This window comes from Agelaius tricolor, unplaced genomic scaffold, assembly GCF_023055355.1.
Source record: "Agelaius tricolor isolate 1412-34295 unplaced genomic scaffold, bAgeTri1.0.p SCAF_25, whole genome shotgun sequence".
Taxonomy (NCBI): domain Eukaryota; kingdom Metazoa; phylum Chordata; class Aves; order Passeriformes; family Icteridae; genus Agelaius; species Agelaius tricolor.
The window spans coordinates 8,128,195-8,148,398 of record NW_027269285.1 but is presented as its reverse complement, the minus strand read 5'-3'; the positions used below and the strand labels follow the sequence as shown (position 1 = coordinate 8,148,398).

The 20,204-nt window shown below is 53.3% G+C and overlaps 1 protein-coding gene across 1 annotated transcript in view; it reads left to right on the top strand.

Annotated features, from left to right (window-relative positions):
- Positions 1–4,913: 4,913 nt before the first annotated feature.
- The window catches only part of STX1A (syntaxin 1A), a 72,269-nt gene continuing 56,978 nt past the window's right edge, over positions 4,914–20,204 (top strand). Inside the window, exon 1 of the mRNA XM_071447967.1 lies at positions 4,914–5,023. Coding sequence (XP_071304068.1) covers positions 4,994–5,023 — 30 coding nt within the window. The 5' untranslated portion in view covers positions 4,914–4,993. The remainder of the gene's footprint in view (positions 5,024–20,204) is intronic.

The following is a 20,204-nucleotide window of genomic DNA, read 5'->3' as shown; positions in this document are numbered from 1 at the left end:
ACAGTTGGCAGGATTTCTACAATGCGCGAAAGTGAAACTTGTCTTGGAGGTGTGTGATTCCAGGTTGTTTCGAGATTTCCAGATCTGAGAATGAGAGAATCAGCTTTTGTGAAGGTGGGGAAGGTGAGTTTCCCATGGCTTAGTGTGACCTTAGAAATCCAGGAAGGTCAGGCTGAATATCAAGGTACAATGCACGAATTTCTTCAGGCAGTGTAACAGATGACAGATGCTCATCTGTGAAAAACCTGAGAAATGTTTTTCAACTTGTTCCTTACATAAAGACAGAGAATACAGATCATCCCTATCACATGTTTTCTTTTTTCTGTAGGAAATTTTCCTGTGCAGGGCACTGGCAGTGGCAGCTTGCACCTGAGTGTGTTGTCAGGCTGCTGCTGGAGGCATGAGGAGGTGGAGGGAGCCTGTGATTCCTTTTAGGTGATACTTGTTTCTCTGGGGTATTCCTGTCCCACTCTGCCACTCCCTGGGAAATCTTGTTCCCTCTGCTCATGTTCTTGTGAATGCCATGATGCTCTTATGGCTCTGGACATGGGATTGGGAATGAGAGATGAGACAAGCTGTAGAGAAGAATTTCTACTTTTCCTACTGCTGCTGGAAATAATGAGCCCTTATAATGTCTGGTTTTTTTTCACCACAGATGTGTTCAAAAGGCTGAATTGCCTCTCCTTGGTCACCTCTCTTTTTCCTTTGTTTCCCATGTCCTGTCCCATTTTGACTTTTTGACAGCACGCAGTTCTTCCCAATTTTCCACCCCCATCCAATGCCTTTCTGAGTGTCCTGCCTCAGCTTCTCCAAGTCATGGCACAGTTCCCCTTCCTTGCAACATCATCTCCCTGTTTGCTGAGTGGGGACAGGAGTCCTGTCCCTGGAAAGACCCTGGTGCAGCATCTTCCCATCCTTGGACAAATGGGATTGCAGCCTGTGCTAGCTGTCCAAAAGCAACTTTTAATGTCTGTTGGCATGGAGACAAGCATTTGAGCAATTGGCACTGACATACCTGCTTCCCTTGAGCAGGGAGACAGAACCTCCAGCTGGATCCACTTGGTCATATGGACTGTGGTCATATGGACCTTCCCCTGTGCTGTTCCTGCCCTCCCTGGCATCTCCCTGTGGGCATTGAGTGGGATGAGGGGTGAGTCTCCCTTGCAGAGAGGTGGTGTGGAGTGGCCCATCCACCTCATCCCTTCCCTGCCTCTGAGATCCTGTCTCTCCTATGCCACAGGACTTGGCCTGTGTTCTTGGCACAGAGAATGCCTCCCTGGCTCCCTCAGCACTGATGTGCTCTGTGACTCTGGTCTGTTCCTCCATGAACAGCTTTCCAGCCTAATCCTCGACAAATAACTTCCAGCAGCTCTTCCAGGATCTCTGTCCTGTCCCTCCGAAGTGAATAGTGTCCCTGAAGTGACAGCAGTGACTGAAAATGAATGAATGAGCAGCTTCAGGTGGTTTCTGATTCACAGCCAAGCTGCAGCTCAGGGCTGCACTCTGGATTTCCATCACGTTTGCACTGTCAGCCTCACCCCGAGCCCAGCACTTGCTTTTCTCTGTGTTTCTGTTGAGGATTTATTCTGCACCCCCTTGTGTGTGTCTGAACTCCTCCATTGGCAGTTGTGGTTCTGTCTCCTGATAAAGGCAAGTCCTTGAGAATGACAGGATTGATCCTGGATCTGCTGCAGCTGCACCAGCCATCTGCAGCCTCTGCTCAAAGCACCTCTGTAATTCCTCGTGTGTCTTTGGGTTTCTGTGCTGCATTTTGGGCTGCTTAACACCTGAAAGTCCATCCATACCCCGAGTGCTGCAGGCACAGGCACTGTTCCAGTGAGCTGTGCCTCTGGCTCCCTGGATTTGCAAGCCTCTGTTGCCTGTAGCACAAGTGAGGAGCTGTGTGATCCTCTCCATGAGCCCCTGCATGCCCAGGACTCTTGGCAGACCAATCACCCCACAGCCATGTCTCAACTCTTTGGGTCAGACCCTGCCACACAGAAGAGCCCTGAAGTGGGTGGTGGCAGCCAGCACAGAGGGGACCTGCAGGCCTTCCTGGAGGTGGGAAGCTGTGGGGTCTGGAAATGGAAAATGCTGTTGTGTAGCAGGCAGAGAAGTTTTCAAAGTGTGAATGTTGGCTTCCATAGCATTCCACAGAGCTCAGAAGAGGAGGAAAATGTTTATTCATGAGCCTCTTGAGATGAAATCTGGCTAAAAAGGTCCTTCATGTGGAGGTGGGGTGGTCATGCTCAAGGTCTGGGGTGGAGCAGGCTGTGGACCTGTCCTGTTCTGGTAGCCAGTGTTAGTGCCAGAGATCTGCCCAGCCTGCTGATCTGTGGCAGCTGGGAGAGAGCCAAGTGTGGGGCCACAGCAGTGACACAAGGGGACAGGTAGGATGAGCTGCCAGCCTTAGCTCCAGTATGGGAAGGTGCTCCAGTTTGGCAATAGCCAAAAGCATGGCTGGACTCATGCCCAGTCTCAGCTGGGGCAGCCAGAGCATGGTGTCCTGGCTCTGTGGAGTGACAAGGACAGAGCTGTGTCTAGAACCTTCATCCTTCTCACCTGCCTTGCAGAAGGCTGAGCTTGGAGAGCATGTGACACAAGGAGCCAGAGCACGGAGAGTGTGGAACACATGGAACCATCTTGGGAACAGCCTCTTCCCTCCACAGGGTGCTGAGAGATGTTTGGGGAGATGAAACCTCATGGTGGGCGCTGGTGGGCTGCTCTGACACCAGACAAGGTCTTTCCCTTGCAGTGTGATGGTGGCTTTGTACATCCTTCCATGAGTGAGACCATCCCTGGCACTGGAGTGATTCATAGCAACAAGGTCTGGGTCAGTAAATAAGTGCAGCACCAGCAGGAGAAATGCTGTGCCATCACCTGAGCTGTGCCTTCACCTGAGCTGTGCCCAGCACCTAAACCATGCCCAGTGCTAAAGTTCTGCTAAAGTACCAATGAGACCTCTCAGCACAATGGGATCCTGCTCCTGCACTCCCAGCTGAAGTGCCCACAGGTGTCCCTTGACATCAGAGCTCTTTAAAGGCACCTGGATGGTGGTGGCCAAAAATCCTGTTCCTATTTCACTTCTTGGCATGCACGGAGCTGGTATTCATGCTAATACATGTATGGCTGGGAGCAGGAGTTTCAGATCTCTGGGAGGGAGATGGGCCCTTCCCCTGCAGGAAGCCTTGACCCTGATGGTTACAGCTCTCCAGGAAAGCCCAAGGGAACAGCGTTTATTATGGGATATTTTAGAGAGGAAGCAAAGGTGTTAAAGGGATGGATATGGGTAATTAGGGGAAAAACACGCATGGGATAATATGGGAATATTGGGGTGGCCCTGGTGTAATCCGGTGGGGCTGCCCCAGGGGGATGAGGTCTCCCGGAGGAGCGGGAAGGGAGCCCGAACTCCGCCCCGGGTGTACCGGGGGTACCGGGCGTGCCGGAGGTACCGGGGGTACCGGAGACCGACTCCGCAGGTTCTGGCTGGGGCCGCCAGGGGGCGCCGCGCCCCAGAGGCGCGCTCGGAGCCCGGGCCAGGTTCACCTTTGTGGGGAGAGAGGGGCAGTGCGGGGAAAACGGAGCTGTGAGGGGAAAACGGGGCTGTGAGGGGTAACCGGGGCTGTGAGGGGTAACCAGGGCTGTGAGGAGTAACCGGGGCTGTGCGGGGTAAAAGCGCCTCTGCGGGGTAATCGGGGCAGTGCGGGGGAAGTGGGGTTCTGTGGGGCAAGCGGGGCTGTGCGGGACAGTGCGGGGTAAACAGGGTAGAGTGGAGCTGTGCGGGGCGAGGGGTGCCGTGCGTGGTATGTGGGACAGTGCGCAGTGAAAGGGGTGAGTGGAGTGTTGTGTGGGGTGATGTGTGGAGTGGTGAGTGGGGTGGTGTGTGGGGACGTGAGTGAGGTGATGAGTGGAGTGGTGTGTGGAGTGTTGTGTGGGGTGATGTGTGGGGTGATGAGTGGAGTGGTGTGTGGGGTGTGCAGGTCAGTGAGGCATGAGTGGGGCTGGACACAGGGTGAGCTGTGTTGAATTTGGCCATAACACCCATGGGGGAGACCCCCCAGCCTTTTCACCAGGGTACCCCAGTACCCCAGCCCCGGGCACCCCAGGGATGCTGGACACTGCCGGACTGCGGAACCGTGACCCGTGGCCCTGCGGTTGGATGCGATGGCCCCAGGATCTGCAGGAACCTGCAGGCCCCGGCTGTGGGAGATTCCACAAACTGGCAGCGTCTGTCCCCTGTTGGCACTTCTCTGCTCCCTGCGGGCCTGGTTTTGGGGTCCTCAGGGTGGATCCCCCAACATGCCCTGCTTGTCCCCAGGCTGGGGGGCAGAGCCAGCCGGTCCTGTTGGTGCCACCAAACCTCGCCGTCTGCAGGAGCCCCAGCACCACTGCCACCGCCCCAGGGACACCCAGGGGTGACCCTGCTCTTGGGGCTGCCCTGCTGTGCGTCCCTCCACACGCTTAAGAGCACCGTGATGTGATGGCCCACAGGTATGACCTCCCCAGGTGTGATCCCTCCCGATGTTATCCTCAGATGTGACTGCCTCCTGTGGCCTCCCCAAATGTGATGTCCCTTGGGTGTGACCCGCAGCTGCGACCTTCTCGCGTGGACCCCTCCCAGCGAGACCCCTTCCCGTAGATGAGACGCCCCCACATGTGAGGTCCCCTGGGTGTGACCCGCAGCCGTGACACCTCATTTTCCGCCGGGCGCGACCCCCACCCCCCCGGTGACATCCCCTTGTCACAGCTGTGACCTTCTCAGCTGTGCCATCCCCTCCTTCGGTGGCCTCCCCGCGATGCGAGACCCCGCGTGCCGCCTCCCCGCAGTCTGATCCGAGATGTGAGTGTCCCCGTGGCAGTGTCCCCCTGCCGGTCCCCCGCGCCATGGCCGGGTCCCCGCGGTGTCCCCCCGCCCCTCTCCGCAGCGCCGCACGCATGCTCGGCGCCCGCCCCTCCCCGCGCTCTGCCCGTTCCCAGCGGCAGCGGGGCAAGGATGAAGGACCGGACCGGGGAGCTGCGCGCTGTGAGTGCGGGGCGCCGCGGGGGCTGCGGGGGATGCGGGCAGCCCTCTGCCCCATCGGGGACCGCCCGAAGCCGGCTGGGCCCCCCTCCCTGCGCAGGGGCTGCCCTGCCCTGAACGGCGGCGGCGAGGGGGTTGGGCGGGGGCTGGCAGCAGGGGATGAGCCCCCCGGACACGGCCGGGATGCCGGGATTAGAGGGGTGGGGGGGTTCCCCGGGCTGCGCCGTCCGCACACCGCGCACCGCTGCGTTCTGCCGGGTTCGGGCGGTGCGAGCGGCGATCTGCGCGGTGCCGGGGCCGCGGCGGCGGAGCAGCATCGCCGCTGGGAGGAGCAGATACGGACGTGTGTTTGTAGCGGTGCGGGCGGGGGCTGCCCGCGGGGCCGTGCCGCGCCGTGCCGTGCTCCCCGGGGCCGTGCCGTGCCGTGCCGTGCTCCCCAGGACCGTGACGCGCCCGCTCCCCTCCCGTTTTGCGTGCTCATCCTCCGGCGCAGCCGCTGCGGCGGGGCCGGGGGGCGCCTGCGGCCGCTGCACCGCGCTGACCCCGGCTCCGTGACCCGGCCTGTCGGGGAGGCCTCGGGCTCCGTGTGCGGCCGTGGCCGGCCCTGTGTCCCGCGGAGGCCCCGAACCCCCAGCCCGGGGCGCGGGCGGTGGGAGGCGGCGGCGGCTGCGCGCACGGAGCATCGGTGGAAGGAGCCCCCGCTGCCCCCGCTGCCCCCGCTGCCCATGCCCGGGCCCCTGCGGCACCCTCGGGGCCGCCGCGGTGCTGCTGCCCACGCTGGGGCCGAGCCCTGGGCACAGCGGCAGTGGCCGGAGGGACAGAGCCCGAAATCCCGGAGTGCTGCTCCAGCCCCCGCCCTGTACCACCCCGGTCCTCCCTTCCAGTGCTTTTTCTTGTTTCGGGTTTTTTTTCCTATTTTTCCTTTTTTTTTTTCCTTTTTAATTTTGGTGCATTATTTTTTTTAAATTACTTCACGGTTGGCGCTGCAGAGCCGCGTGGGATTGCAGGGGGTTCTGTCCCGTGGGGAGGACTCTGCCACAGAGCGAGGGGCACTGGGGACCAGCGTGGTGTCCAGTCTGGTCGGGCATCAGAGCTGCCACCAGCATCGCTTGGCTGCGAGTTTGGTTTGGTCTGAAAAAACCCCCGGAGGATGGGGCTGGGGTGATGGCAGCGAGGGGCTGAGGAGGTGATGGGCAGCTCTGAACGCCCAGGGCTCACTGTGGGTGGCTGTGGATTCCGGGGAAGGAAGAGGCTCCTGCAAGAGCTGCCTCCCCACTCTGCCTGGAAAACACCCAAACATGGGGCTCTGTCTCCACCACCAGCACAGGCTGTGAAATGGGATTGGAAAGCAGGCTTTTTAATAATAATAGTAAAAAGAAGCCTCATGAATGTCCTTTTGGCAGCCGTTGCTGGCTGAGAAGTGATGCCATGGAGTATTTTAAAATTTCTCTGTTCCTTTAAATACGCCTTAAGAAAAATAAAATGTGTTTTCGCCTCACTCCTGCTGCTGCTCCTTATTCATCAGCCTCATGCTGAGGGTGCAGCATTCTTCCCGGGGACTCCTGGGGATGGAGGAATGCTTTTGAGCATCCAGTTGCCCCGAATGTGAGTGGGTGCCCCCTGGCAGGACTGCAGTGAGTGAGGCAGTGTGGATTTACACCCTTGGTGCTGGCAGACACTAGGGAGGAGCGAGATGCTGCAGTGGACACAGAGTCAGGAGCGTTTGAACTTGTATCCTCTCTGCTGCCTCATTAATAGCCTGGGTTGGTTCCTCCCATGTTAATACAGTGCTTAAAATCTGCCAGGGATGATAAAAAGGAAGGATTAATAAAAAAAGAGCTGGCATTGTTGGAGCAGAGGAGGGGATGCAGGGCAGTCACTGCTCTACAGAACAGGAGCTCCATGTCTTAATGGGATTTTTTAAATGGTACTTGATATTCAAAATGCTAATCCCAGTTCTTTTCTGAACCTCGGCTCTGGTTTGGATCAGACTTGCTGGAGCTTATTCAGTGCCCTTGTGGGAGTAGTGCCCCCAGGTCTGCTCTGGACCAGGGATAGGAAATTTAACTAACAGATAAAACATGTCCCCTTGTTGTGGAAGGAGAGCTGCTGAGGATGGGCTGTACAGGATGCCTTGGATGAGGCTGAGCAGAGCTTTGTTTACAGCTGCTTCTGTGCAGGTGTCCCAGCTCTGGCTGTCACTGGTGTTTCCTGCCCATCTGGAGTGGGTCTGGAGCTGGTCCTGTTCCCCAGCACCCCCAGGAGCAGCCCTGGTGACATGGTGTGTACATGCAGGGTTGTGAATGCTCCATCGTGCCATAGAGCTGACAGCTCAGCTTGAGTGGGGCATTGGGATTTCCAGGATGTGACACAGGTCCAAATGGTAAAATAATTATGAATGGTGTTTGGAGAGTGGGAGGAAGCAAGGGAGATGTGCCAGTGTTATAGGATCACAGAGTGGTTTAGGTTGGAAGGAACCATCCAGTTCCAACCCCCAGCCATGGGCAGGGCCCATTTTTTGGGGTGCACTTTCCCCCTGTGCCTGTTATTCACCTCCACAGCTGTTTTTGTGTGCATTTCTCCAGTGATGTTTGTGTGTTTGTGCCGTGCCACTGCCCTCTCCAGCTGGCTGAATCCTCACTCCTGACAGCCAAGTCCCTGCTCCCAGCGCTGCCTCCTGCCAGTGGGAGTAGTGGGAGATGAGAGTTAAAAATAAAAGGGGAGAGGAAGCGAGGTGGGCTCCAGGTCGGGCTCTGTGGGTGCCCCCTGTCCCCTCCTGTGGCAGTGAAATCTGCAGCAGTGCCCCAGGACTCACAGCCTGACCTCTCTCCATCCCTTCCTCTTAATTCCATCCTGTTCCTACTGAGGCTTTCTCTCCTGGGGGCACGAATGTGAAGTCGAGCACAGTTTGCAGAGGTCAGGTCTTGTGTGTCTCCATCTTTTCCAGGACCCCCCGGCTGCAGAAGTCCCTACAGACCTTGCAGATGAATACATTCACTTGTTCAGATGCCATCTTCCTTTCCCTTGTTAACCCTTTTCATTGCCATAAGTGCTTTTGAGCTCTTCTGTTCATCCAGAAGGGTCACACGTGAATAATTCAGCTGTCCTGTGTCCCTGCCAGTGGGGAGTGGGGCTGTCACATGGCAGGTGACAGCCGGTGTCCACAGCTCTGCCTCGGCTTGAGGGGTTTTAGCATCACTGAAATGCTGGATTTTGGGGCTGGGGAGGAGCAGAGCTGCCCTGGCAGGTCAGACATGGCTGCCCTTAGAGCAGTCCTGATCCCACAAGCGCTGTGGCAGGGAAGCTGCTTTGCCTGCTCCCGTGGGGTCCTGGAGCAGGAGGGGTGAGACACTGCTGAACCTTCACTGCTGGGCTCTGCTGGGCAGCTGGGCAAGGAGGAAGGTGACAGGAGTGATGCAGATGAGCCCTACATGCTCCTGTGTGGGGTGTTCTTGTTTTCCTGCATGCTCCTCTGTGAGATGTTGAGATGTTCTTGTGTTCTACATTCTCCTCTGTGGGGTGTTCTTGTGTTCTGACATGCTCATGTTCCTACAAGCTCCTATGTGGGGAGGAGTGTTCTTGTGTTCCTACATGCTCCTGTGTGGGATCTTGTGTTCCTACATGCTCCTGTGTGAGATCTTCTTGTGTTCCTGCATGCTCCTGTGTGGGATCCTGTGTTCCTACACACTCCTGTGTGAGATGTTGAGATATTCTTGTGTTCCTACATGCTCCTGTCTGTGTGAGATGTTTTTGTGCTCCTACATGCTCCTCTGTGAGATCTTCTTGTGTTCCTCCGTGCTCTTGTGTTCCTACATGCTCCTGTATGGGATATTCTTGAGTTTCCCAGCACTGAGGGGTCCTGGGTGTCCCTGTGCCACAGGGACACTGTTCTCAGCAGTGGGTGCACACTGTGGCAGGGCAAGCCAAAAACTGGGAAAACCTTTTTCTGTGCTCTAGACATGGCTGCAGGCAAAGCCCAGACTCTAGGTCACTCTGGGTGGTGTGTCTTGTCCCCAGCCTGGGAGGGGCCTGGTGGGGTGATGGACAGGGTTTGAGGGACAGACAGAGCTCAGAGGGGACACTGAGCCCCAGCGTCCCTTGGATGTGTTTGGGGAGCTTCAGGTCTGCTGCATGGGGATCTGGTAGTCCCACTGAAATCAACTTAAACACAGGAATACTCTTGACCCACTGAGACCTGGTGTCAGTCTGGGTATCAGAGAGTGATAAGAGTGATGATAAGTGCAGCCAGATACATCAGCTGGGTGTCTGAGAGGATGGAGCCAAAAGGGTTCAGTCTCATCCCTGCTGTTTTAATAGAAGTGTCTTTGTGTGTGAGCTGCTCGGAAGCTGTACAAATGTTTGTTTTGCCATGTATCTCCCCATTAACAAGATTTCTCAGGAAATATGCAAAATTATCACTACAGGCAGAACATGTACAGTAAGGCTCATTAAGCTAAGTACTGTGATAAATTGCTTCTTCCAGAAAATTATGTATATTAGCAAAAAAGGAGGAGAGTGAGCCCAGGTGGAAGGGCAGGAAGACAGAGTGTGTGGGATTGTTGTGGCTCCAGGTGACCCGGGCACACCTGCCTCAGGGGAGTGTCCTTGCACCATGGGATGATCCTGCAGGAGGTGTGGGGAGGGGAGGGCAAGCAGAGGACAGCAGGGGAAATGGAGATGGAGCAGTGCTGTGTCAGGACCAGAGCAGGCACAAAGCCAGAGAGGCTCTTTGCTCAGGGAAAAACCAGGCAACTGTGGAAGCACAAGGAGTAGAAAGTTTTGCTGAACTGAAAGGAGGGGAGAGAGCAGGGGGGACTTGTCACAGGCTGCTTGCACCTCTGCACCTCTGCCTGCAGTGGCCAGAACCAGGGCTGCTCTTGGGAATGTGGGCACTGCTTTTGCCCCCCAGATCAGGGAGCAGACTTAGGGCTGTGAACAGGGGACAGGCTGTGGCATGTGGTGTGTCATGGCCTCACAGAGTGGCTTGGCTTGGAAAGGACCTTCACAGACCATGTGGTGCTGTGGGCAGGAACACCTTCACTAGACCAGATTGCTCTGAGCCTTCTTCCAGTCTGACCTTGAACACTTCCAGGGATGAGGCTGACACAGCAGACAGATTTCAGGATGCTCAATTCCTGCATGAGAGATGTTCTGAAACATCTTTCACCCTTTTTCAGTGATACTCTGAGTATTTTCCATAGTGATGCAGGTGCTCTCCCCTTGCAGGAGTGATGGAAGTAGTGAGTGCAGCCCAGGACATCTGCTGGCCAAAAGCTTGGGGACATCCAGAGGAGATCAGGAAGTTCTTTGCTCCATCAGCCCTGGAGAGCTCAGGCTCAGGAAAAGATTCCCCTCAGTTGCCAAGGAACCTGCAAAGAACTGTATCATCCAATCCTACTGTCTTGGGTTGGAGCATCTTCCACTAGACCAGCTCCTGGTTGTAGAATTCCAAATCTCCTGCCCAAATTGTGTTCATTTGCTCCTAGGCCAGCATGTTCTTTCTACAGGAGGAGGTTCCTCCTCCTCCTCAGGCACCTCAGGATACACCCCAGCACAGGGGACAGACCTGGCTGTGCAGCATCAAATATTGCTGCAGGGTGGGACTGAACTTTGTGTTAACAGTGCAGTTTTCCAGATTCTAATGAATACTTGCAAACCCATGTTTCTTTTCATGGGAAATAACTAAAAATGAAGTTTTCTGCTCACTGTTCTGTGAATTTTCAGGAGACTGCTGCCACTGTGGCCACTTCCATGCTGCTGTACTTGTGCAGATGTGTGCTGCAGGTTTTCCAGTATGAGCTCTGCCTTTTCCCCTGCCATTGCTGGTCTTCCATTAGGTTCTGGGTTTGTGTATGAAATGGACTGTTTTGGTTTTCCAGAGGACCTTTGCCTTTTGGGAGGATCAGTGGCTCACTGGGATGGTGCTGAGGTTCTTTTACAGGGTCTAGGCAAGAGCACCAAAGAAATGTCATTGAGCTTCCATGACCATGTGAGCAGCCTGGTTTGGTGAAGGTGTCCCTGCCCAGGCAGGGGGTTGGACTGGAGCATCCTTGAATGTCCATTCCAGATCAATATTCCATGAGTGCCTGTTTGTAGGTGAGGTGATGGGGTTTGCAGCATAACCATTGTATGGACTGTTTTGATCCCACAGCCATGAGAGTTGTGGTGCTGCCCCTGTCACCTTCTCTGCCTGAGGCTTCCCTTATTTTTTCTCTGGTAGCTCTGGTCTGCACAGGAGCTGTAACCATGATGATGCCACTTAGAGGGTGTTAAAAAATTAATGTCAGATTATTTAAGTCTGTTTTTAAGCAAATCATTCTCCAGCTATGACTGTAAATTGATAAAGTACTGGCTGTAAAGTCTGGGTGCTTTTCCAGTATGTGATAGTGCTGTCCATGTTACAGGAGGAGGTCAGTGAGTTCAGAGTTCAGCTCATTGCCCTCTCCAGGACTGGTGTCACCTCTGGCACTTGCTCTTCAGAGCTAAGGAGAATTTTACCTGTTTGCTTTTAAAACTGAGCTTAAGAATGATTATGGCTCTGCTGAAAGGCTTGGACTTTGTCCCAAAGGCTGGGAATTATTTTGCAGGAATGCAAGCAAGCACCTAAGGACAAAACTCTTGGAAACCATGTTCTCCCTTGCACTGCTAGTGTTGGAAATTGGAAACACCACCTGACTCATGCAGGTGTTGCTGAATGCTGAAGTCATCTGTGCCTTGGACTTTTACTGGGAAGGTATGGGCTGGTTTTGGTGAATATTAGAATTACAGAATTGCTTAGGTTAGAAAACCCCTCTAAGATCCAACTGTTTCCCCAGCACTAACCCCAAGTGCCACAGCTACACATCTGTTAAACCCATTCAGGGGTGGTGACTCCATCTCTGCCCTGCACAGCCTGTGCCTTGGTACCTGGGCTGGACAGCCCTTTCCATGGAGAAATTTTCCCCAGAATCCAACTGAATTTGCCCTGGCACAACTTGAGGCCATTTCCTCTTGTCCTGTCCCTTGTTCTCTGGGAGCAGAGCCTGATCCCCACCTGGTTCCACCCTCCTGCAGGGCACTGTAGACAGTGAGGTCCCCCCTGAGCCTCCTTTTCTCCAGGCTGAGCCCCCCAGCTGCTCCTGGTGCTCCAGACCCTTCCCCAGCTCCATTCCTTTCCCTGGACACACTCCAGCATCTCCATGACCTTCTTGTTGTGAGGGGCCCAGACTGACCCAAGATTTGTGGTGCCCCAGCAGTGTCCAGCACAGGGGGACAATCCCTGCCCTGGTCCTGTGGACACTTTATTTCTGACACAAGACAAGTGCCATTGGCCTCTTGCCCACCTGGACTTGTTGTCATCTTATTGCAGGGGTTCCATGCTGCTGTCTCCTATCACAATAGTTTCACACCTTTGTGGTGTTGCTCATGGGCAGCTCCTCAGAGCACTGACTCTTCTTCACAAAGCAGCCACCAACCCCAGTTCCCCTCTCACCCAGCCACCCCACTCTTTTATAGCATCTTCCTCTCACTGGTCACAGCTGTGGCCTGTTAAAGTCAGCCTGCTCCTGATCTTTGCTAATTGGCCCAGCTGCAGCTCCTTAGGGGTGATATTACTTTCTACACTATCTTTATTTTCTTACATTCTATCCCCCTACATGGGCTTATGTTCAGCTACTGCTGGCCAGCACCCCAAGGTCTTTCCCAGCTTTTCAGTGGCTCTGCCCCCAGCCTGGAGCACTCCATGGGGTTGTTGATACCCTAGTGTTGAATTTGGCCTCATTGAATGTCACAGAATTGCCCTTTGCCCATTGATTCAGCCTGTCCAGATCCCTCCTGCCCTCCAGCAGGTCAGCATCACACCCAGCTTGGTGTCTTCTGCTGAGGGTGCCTCGATCCCCTTGTCCATGTCGTTGATAAAGGATTGGCCCCAGCACTGATCCCTGGAGAACACCACTGGTGGCAGGCTGCCAGCTGCATTTAGTGCTGGAATAGGGCACAGCTGAGCTTGGGGCCTGTGTGCCATGAAGTGGCCAATTTATCGTGGTGCACAGCTCTATTATGTGGTCTGCAGAAAGGCCTGGGACCATAGGTATTTCAAGGCATGGTTTTGGGTGGTTCAGCTCTTCAGGGCTCTCTCCTGGGAGCCCACCCTCTGGCTGTGCTTATCCTTATCCTCAGCCTTGGCACCACCTCCCTGGAAACCTTCAGTGACAGGACTTCAGCCCTGCTTGAAGGGCTTTTTTTTGGCTGCTGGAGATGCCTAAAGCAAACCCTGAAGTGTGGGGAGGTCAGGGTGATGCCTCAGGTTTAGATTTTCTATTTTCCAGATTCTGTGCTGCTTTAATGTGTGAGTCTGGGTTTCATATTAGGGGATGGTGAGCTGTCTGCAGAGAGCAGGAAGACACAGCAATTCCTTCTCTAGCTGGGCACCAAGGACAAATGATTCAAATCTCAGGCCCAGGACCATAAATAAGGTGGGCTGAAGAGAGAAAAACAAGAGGGATGGGACTGCATGGGCTACATAAAGCTGGAATTGGACAATGAACTCCAATATGCAAATGGAGCAGAACTTATAAAAGTTAGAGACCCCGTGACCAGGTGTCCATTTTGTGGCCATTTTGGTTCATCTTGGGTGCAGCCCTGGCTGGGCTCTTGTGCTGCCCAAGCTGGATCCATTGAGGCCTCTTCAGAAATCCCTACTTTATTCTTTGGCTCTGTCTAGCCTCTGTTCTAGGGCAGCCCCAGGGTGAGGGATTCACTTGGTGGGTGGGAGATCCATGGGTGCCCTGCACCTTGTCCAGGTAGGGCTGTGCTGAGCTGCCCTTGTGCTGCCAAGCATTTTAGAGCCAGGCTGGGATGTTCCCAGAGATTTGGGCATCTGTACATTCTCCTGTGTGTCCTTTGGGCTCGGTGAGATGGCTGAGATGTCAGTGCTGCTCAGTTGTTGTGACCTTGTCCTTCCTTGCACAGCTGCATGCCAGAATGAGCTGCCCTGGGAGCTCTCAGTGTCAGTGCCCTGGCCTTGGGAGTTTGGATACAGGGGACAAGGTGACTGCTGTTGGTGTTGGACCCCTCTGTATTGAGTTTGCAGGGTCCCCAGGATGAGGGAGGAATTGATGAGTCTGACTCCATGTTCTTAGAAGGCTAATTTATTATTATATTTATATTATATCATTATATTATATTATACTATTATATTTTAATTATATTATATTATTATAATATTACATTATTTTTATAATATATTATACTATATCATCATATTATATATTTATACTATATTATTATATTATTATATTATATTATATTATTATACAGTATGATATTATATTATGCTGTATTATACTATACTAAAACTATACAAAAGAATAGAGAAAGGATGCATCAGAAGGCATAAAAAGAATGATAATGAAAACTCGTGACTCTCCAGAGTCCTGACACAGCTGGCTGTGATTGGTCATTAAGTAAAAACAATCCACATGTTGGATAAACAATCTCCAAGCACATTCTAAAGCAGCAAAACACAGGAGAAGCAAAATCAGATAATTATTTTCTTTTTTCTCTGAGGCTTCTCAGCTTCCCAGAAGAATCGTGGGCAAAGAAGATTTTTCAGAAAATATGACAGTGACACCCGTGTGCCACTCTGTGTGGGGACACAATCCCAGACATGACCCACAGCTGCTCAGAGGCAGTCCCAGAGCAGCCTGTGCACCCTGCCATGGTACAAAAAGAACATAATTTCACAAAGCAAGTCAAGCCCAGATGGCTGGGATCTCTTCAGCTGGGCAGAGCAGCACGGAGGTGTTGGTAAATACAAACAAACAGATGCAGCCTGGGAGTGAAGCCGTGGAGCAGCCTCCTCATTCAGGGATGAGGCCTTTCTGTGCTTCCTGAGTGGTCCCTAGGAGGGGGATGGCAGCTGGTGTGGCTTTTCCTGTCCCTTGTGCTTTTGTGAGGCTCTGCTAGGGTGGGAGGCAGGCAGGGGCTCACTGATTCTTTGGACACAGATGATTCCCAGGAAAATGTGCCAGCAGGGCTTGGCAGAGGGCTGTGCCTGGGTTCAGGTGTGCCAGCAGGGACTGAGCCCCACTGGTCCTCTGCCCTGCCTCTGCTACCTGCACCAGCTCCCTGGGCATGGTCAGATCCATCTGCAGCACTCCCAGGAGAGGACAGGAGCCTGGGGCTGTGTGTGGCACTGCTGGGGTGACAGAGACCTGGTTGTGCCCCTCACTGCCCACCCTGCCAGGAACTGTGTGTGTCACTCCTGGGGTGACACAGAGCTGGCTGTGCCCCTCACTGCCCACCCTGACAGGAACCTGGGGCTGTGTGTGGCACTGCTAGGGTGACACAGAGCTGGCTGTGCCCCTCACTGCTCACCCTGCCAGCCCTGCTCTTTGGAGGACAGAAAGCATCCAGTCTTTCCAGGTGTTCTGTGCTCCTTTGCCTCTTTCAGAAAGCGCTTGGAGAGGGAATGTGCTGGAATGAATTTGTCAGCATGTGCTGGTTACAAAACCTCAAAATAGAGCCGGGATGCTCCGGGGCTCTGGATGTCTTCTCATGTGCTGCTCCTTTTTGTCAGGGGTGGTATCACAGTTTGCTTCTGCCTCCACTTGGGATTTTGGCCCTTGTGGAGGGCACTGTGAAGCCTGTGAGGCGCCAAAAGCTGCTGGAGTGTGGGAATCCACAAAATCAGAGGGTTTTGGGAAAGCTGCAAAAGGCAGGCCCCAGAGACAGCAGAATTGTGATTAGAGCTAAGCAGTAGCCATGAGATTAGTCAGCAGAAAAAAATATTAAAAAGTAGAAAAGCAAGGACAAATAGAACAATGGTCTGTGTATTAACGCTTGTCTAGAATAACTCCCTAAGCTACAGAAAAGTTTATCTAGTGAGATATTAGGAAGTTTGAAGCTTAGTAATGGAGCTCTGTGTTTTAAGGCTTACAAGCAGGTATTGTATTTGGAATAAGCAAGCATTGTTTAACCAAAGGTACCTGTGCTTATAGTGATTGGATAGAACTACTGTCAATGTGCTTTTGCTTTGGGTGATTGGTCAAAAAACTTATAAAGTGAGTTGTAACATTGAGTTCTTGGTCTGCTGCCTGGGATGTGAGCTGATGGCATCTTCCCATTGTCATAACCATGTTGTTGTCTTATATACCAAGAGTTCTATTATCATTATAGTGCAAGGATTCCATATTGCCAGAGTCTCATACCTCCTCAGTGTTTCTCACAGGGAGCTCCTCTAAGCACTGGCTGTTCCTGGTCCTTACAGTAGTCATCATCTGATTCCAAATCCCACCAATCCCCTCTTTTATACCATTGCTCTTATTGGCTACAGGTGTGGCCTGTTAACATTAGGCCTGCTCCTAATCTTTAGTAATTGGTCCAGCTGCAACTCGTTGGGGGATAAGATTACATTCTATACCACCTTCATTTACCCATACTGTACCCCCCTACACCATGTAATGAGACTGATGCTGAAAAATCAAACAACTCAAGGCAGTTCCCAGCAGTCCTGTCCCGTTGGTGATTTGTACAGAGACCCCAGCTGGCAATACTGGAGGAGCTCTGAGTGCCCTGCCCTCCCCACCCAGCCCTGCTGCTCAGTGCCACTGAAGGGCAGCAGCTCCCAGAGCCATCCCAGCCCAGGTCAGGGCCCACATGGTGCCACTGCCCAGCCTCTGGTGGACTGGAGAAATAAAAACCTTGCAAAAGAAGGGTTATCCTCACCCACCCTATGTGGGGACAAAGCCTGGAAGCCCTGGGTCCTTGGTGCTGCCTGACAGGGCCTGAGGCAGAAGTGAGGGGCACTGGGAGGATGCTGTGCCTGACATTGAGTTCCCAGGCTGTCACAGGCATCTTTTATGGAAAATCCTTTCCTTAGGATTTTTCCTCCTGAGAAGCTGAGAGGCCTCAGGAACAAAATGGAACCAATGGTTATCTGCTGCTGTGGAATGCAACAGGTGCATCTGGGATTGGGCTCATGTGGTTGTTTCTAATTAATGGCCAATCACAGCCCAGCTGGCTCAGACAGAGAGTCCGAGACACAAACCTTTGTTATCAATCCTTCTTATTCTATTCTTAGCCAGCCTTCTGATGAAATCCTTTCTTCTATTCTTTTAGTATAGTTTTAATGTAATATATATCATAAAATAATAAATCAACCTTCTGAAACATGGAGTCAGATCCTCATCTCCTCCCTCAACCTGAGACCCCTGTGAGCACCATCACACCAGGCTGGGGAATTGTTTGCTGCTTGTGCTGAGCAGCCCCTGCAGGTAGTTTTGACTGAGACAGGAGCTTTCCATGTGACTTTGGAAACCTGGGATGCTCACAATTGGGATGCATGAAGCCAAAACACAGTTATGTTTCCTTTTGAAACATGTTTCTTTTTTTTTTTTTATGTTTCTTTTTTGAAAGTTTTGGCCTTGTTCCTACTTTTGTGCTAGAATTAATCATGGGGGTCACCTCTTGGGGTAGAGCAGTGAGGGCCAGGCTGGAGGGAGATGCAGGGAGCAGCTGATCCATCAGTGCCTGCCCTGAGCTGCTCTCCCTGGCTTCCCCTCTGGCTGCAGTCCAAGGCACCCATTAGTGGATGTGGCTGCTCTGCCTGGCCCAGGGCTGGGGTGGTGGGGTGGGGTGGTCTGCCTGCCACAGGGGGTGAGGATGGCACTGAGGGTGTTCCCAGTGACGTGGGTTGGACAGATGGTGCCCTTCTCCAGCCCGGAGTGACAAGTGACATGTGCCCTCCTGACCAGCAGGCTCCATCTGTGTAATTTCCTCTTCATGGGGCTTCTGGCCGGGCTCTGTGCCATTCCCCCTGTCCAGTGCCTGCCCTAAATAACATCTCTGTGCCTGTCCATCAGCCTCTGTGCTCCCAGGAGTGCTGTGCCCTCAAGCATGAGTACCTCTGGCAAGACTGTGTGTGGCTTGGGTCCCCTTCCTGCAGGATTTCTGGGTATGGCAGGGTCCAGATAGGACTAGGCAGGGATGTGGCATCCTTTGTGCAATGAGGCAGGCCTGTTTTGGATGTGGAAGGGACAAGCAAGAGGTGATGAGGACAATAACATCTTGGCAGGTACCCTGCTCTCCTGCTGCTCTTCCTCTGCTGCCAGTCCCTGGCCTTCCTGGTTCCTGTACAAATCTTCATTTAAAATTAACAGTGGGAATACTCTGCTCACAGGCTTCAAAAAGGGGCTCAGAATGCTGGCAAATTGAGATCCTGTCAGGATGGTGGCAAAAAAAAAATGCTGGATAGGCTTGTGGGGAGATTGTGTTGAAGGTTTTTCTGTACAGGGCTGCAGGGGCTGGCTGGTGCTTCCCATCCATTCCACCCCCTGCCATGGGCAGGGACACCTTTCACTAGTCCAGGGTGCTCCAAACCCTGTCCAGCCTGGCCTTGGACACCTCCAGGGATAGGGAAACCACAGCTGCTCTGGGCACCCTGTGCCAGCCCCTCTTGGTCTGACATTTTCCCCCATGTCCAACCTGACTCCAGCCTCAGTCCAACACCATTGTCCTGTGCTGGGACAGAGCTGGAGGCAGCTCCAGGGTGTCTCAGAGCACAGGGGGAACACCCTCTCCTCTTGCCCATACTGCTGAGGATGAGCCAGTCTTTGTGTTTCTGTGCTGCCAGTGCCCATGGCCAGGTCAAACCCCATTTATCACCCAGCAGAATCCCCTGATCCATCCTCACAGGGGGCTCTCAGCTCCTTTCCTTTACTCCTTCCTGTAGATGCCCATCCTGTTGGGGCATGGTGAGGTGGCAGGAGCTGCAGGCAGGACACCCCCTCCATCTGTGGGTGGTGTGGATGTCCTTGTCCCTGACAGGGAGAGTTTAGCAGGGTGGGGGAAGAAAGATCCCCTGTCCTGTAAACACTCATCCAGGGTGGTGTTTGCATTGGCAGGTGCATCTTCCATCACTCCCAGTGTGTGTCCCCAGGGTCTGTTGGCATTTTCCAGGGTCCTGGGGGGTGTAGGTGGGGGTCTGTGTGTTACTGCCCATGCACTGGGCTCCCAGTACCACCCACCGAAGTGTGTGATGCTTCAAAGCTGTTGGTGCTTGAAATCAAGCACAGCACCAACCTAGCAGGCATGTGTGATATGTAAGTGGAATGTGAACATGGGTAATACTTGTGTCCCTGTAGCAAAGCTCTGTCCATGCATTCCTGGCTTTAGGACATGGTTCTTTGTGACCTCCTTGATGGTGAGCCCTCCTGCCATGTGCTGGGGGAATGCTTGGGATGCTCTGGGATCCATGGAGCACATGTGGGCACTGCTCTGGAAGCAGCTGTTGGCCCCAGGTGGAGCTGAGCTTACAGCCAGGCTTGCTGCTGGCTGAAGGGGTGGCACTGGGGCTGGGACAGTGACAGCTGTCACTGTGCTCAGATGGTTTGTGTAGGAGTGTCAGGGGCAGGACAGTGGGGATGGACGGAGACGAGAGATCTCTGCAGCCAGGGCTGGAACTTGGGGTTTATTGCAAAGGGCCTGGGTGCAGGGCCCTGCTGGAGCTGCCAGCCACAGCTCAGAGCAGGACTGAGAGAGGAGAGGGGAGAGAGGATGAGAGGGTGGAGAGTAAGAGGGTAAGAGCGAAGTTCTCGTTCCAATACAATAAATCTTCTTTTGTGTTGAATATTCTCATTCTCACTAACCAATCTAGTACAATATACAAATATATATACAATATACAAATCCTACAGCATTCACATACAGCCTATAAGAATCATTACATTACCACACTGTGTTACATTTCAAACCCTAAAAACTCCTCTTTGGGCCCCTTCTGCCAAGCTGTGGGGTCTGCTCTGACCCTTGGGCCTGTCTGCAAGCAGAGGGTGTTGTTCCATCAAAAGGGGATCACCTTCAGCTGGCCACGCCATTGTTTTCCAGTTGTTCAGTAACTGAGGGATCTCAAAGCTTGCTTTCATTTCAATCTCACTTATAGTTTCCATATTCTCAAAATCTTTTTGCCAGACAATCATATTTATAAGACTTTCCTGTTTCATCTTCCCCAACAGTTTGGAGCAAGGCTGGAGCAGTGGTGACACAGGACAGGGGGAGGAACTGGGCTGCCTGGTGGCACTGGCATGCAGGAAAGATTTAAAACATGACTGTGTTCACAGGGGCCTCAAGTTGAGGGAAGAGATGAGGATTTGACTCCATGTTTCAGAAGGTTGATTTATTATTTTATGATATATATTATATTAAA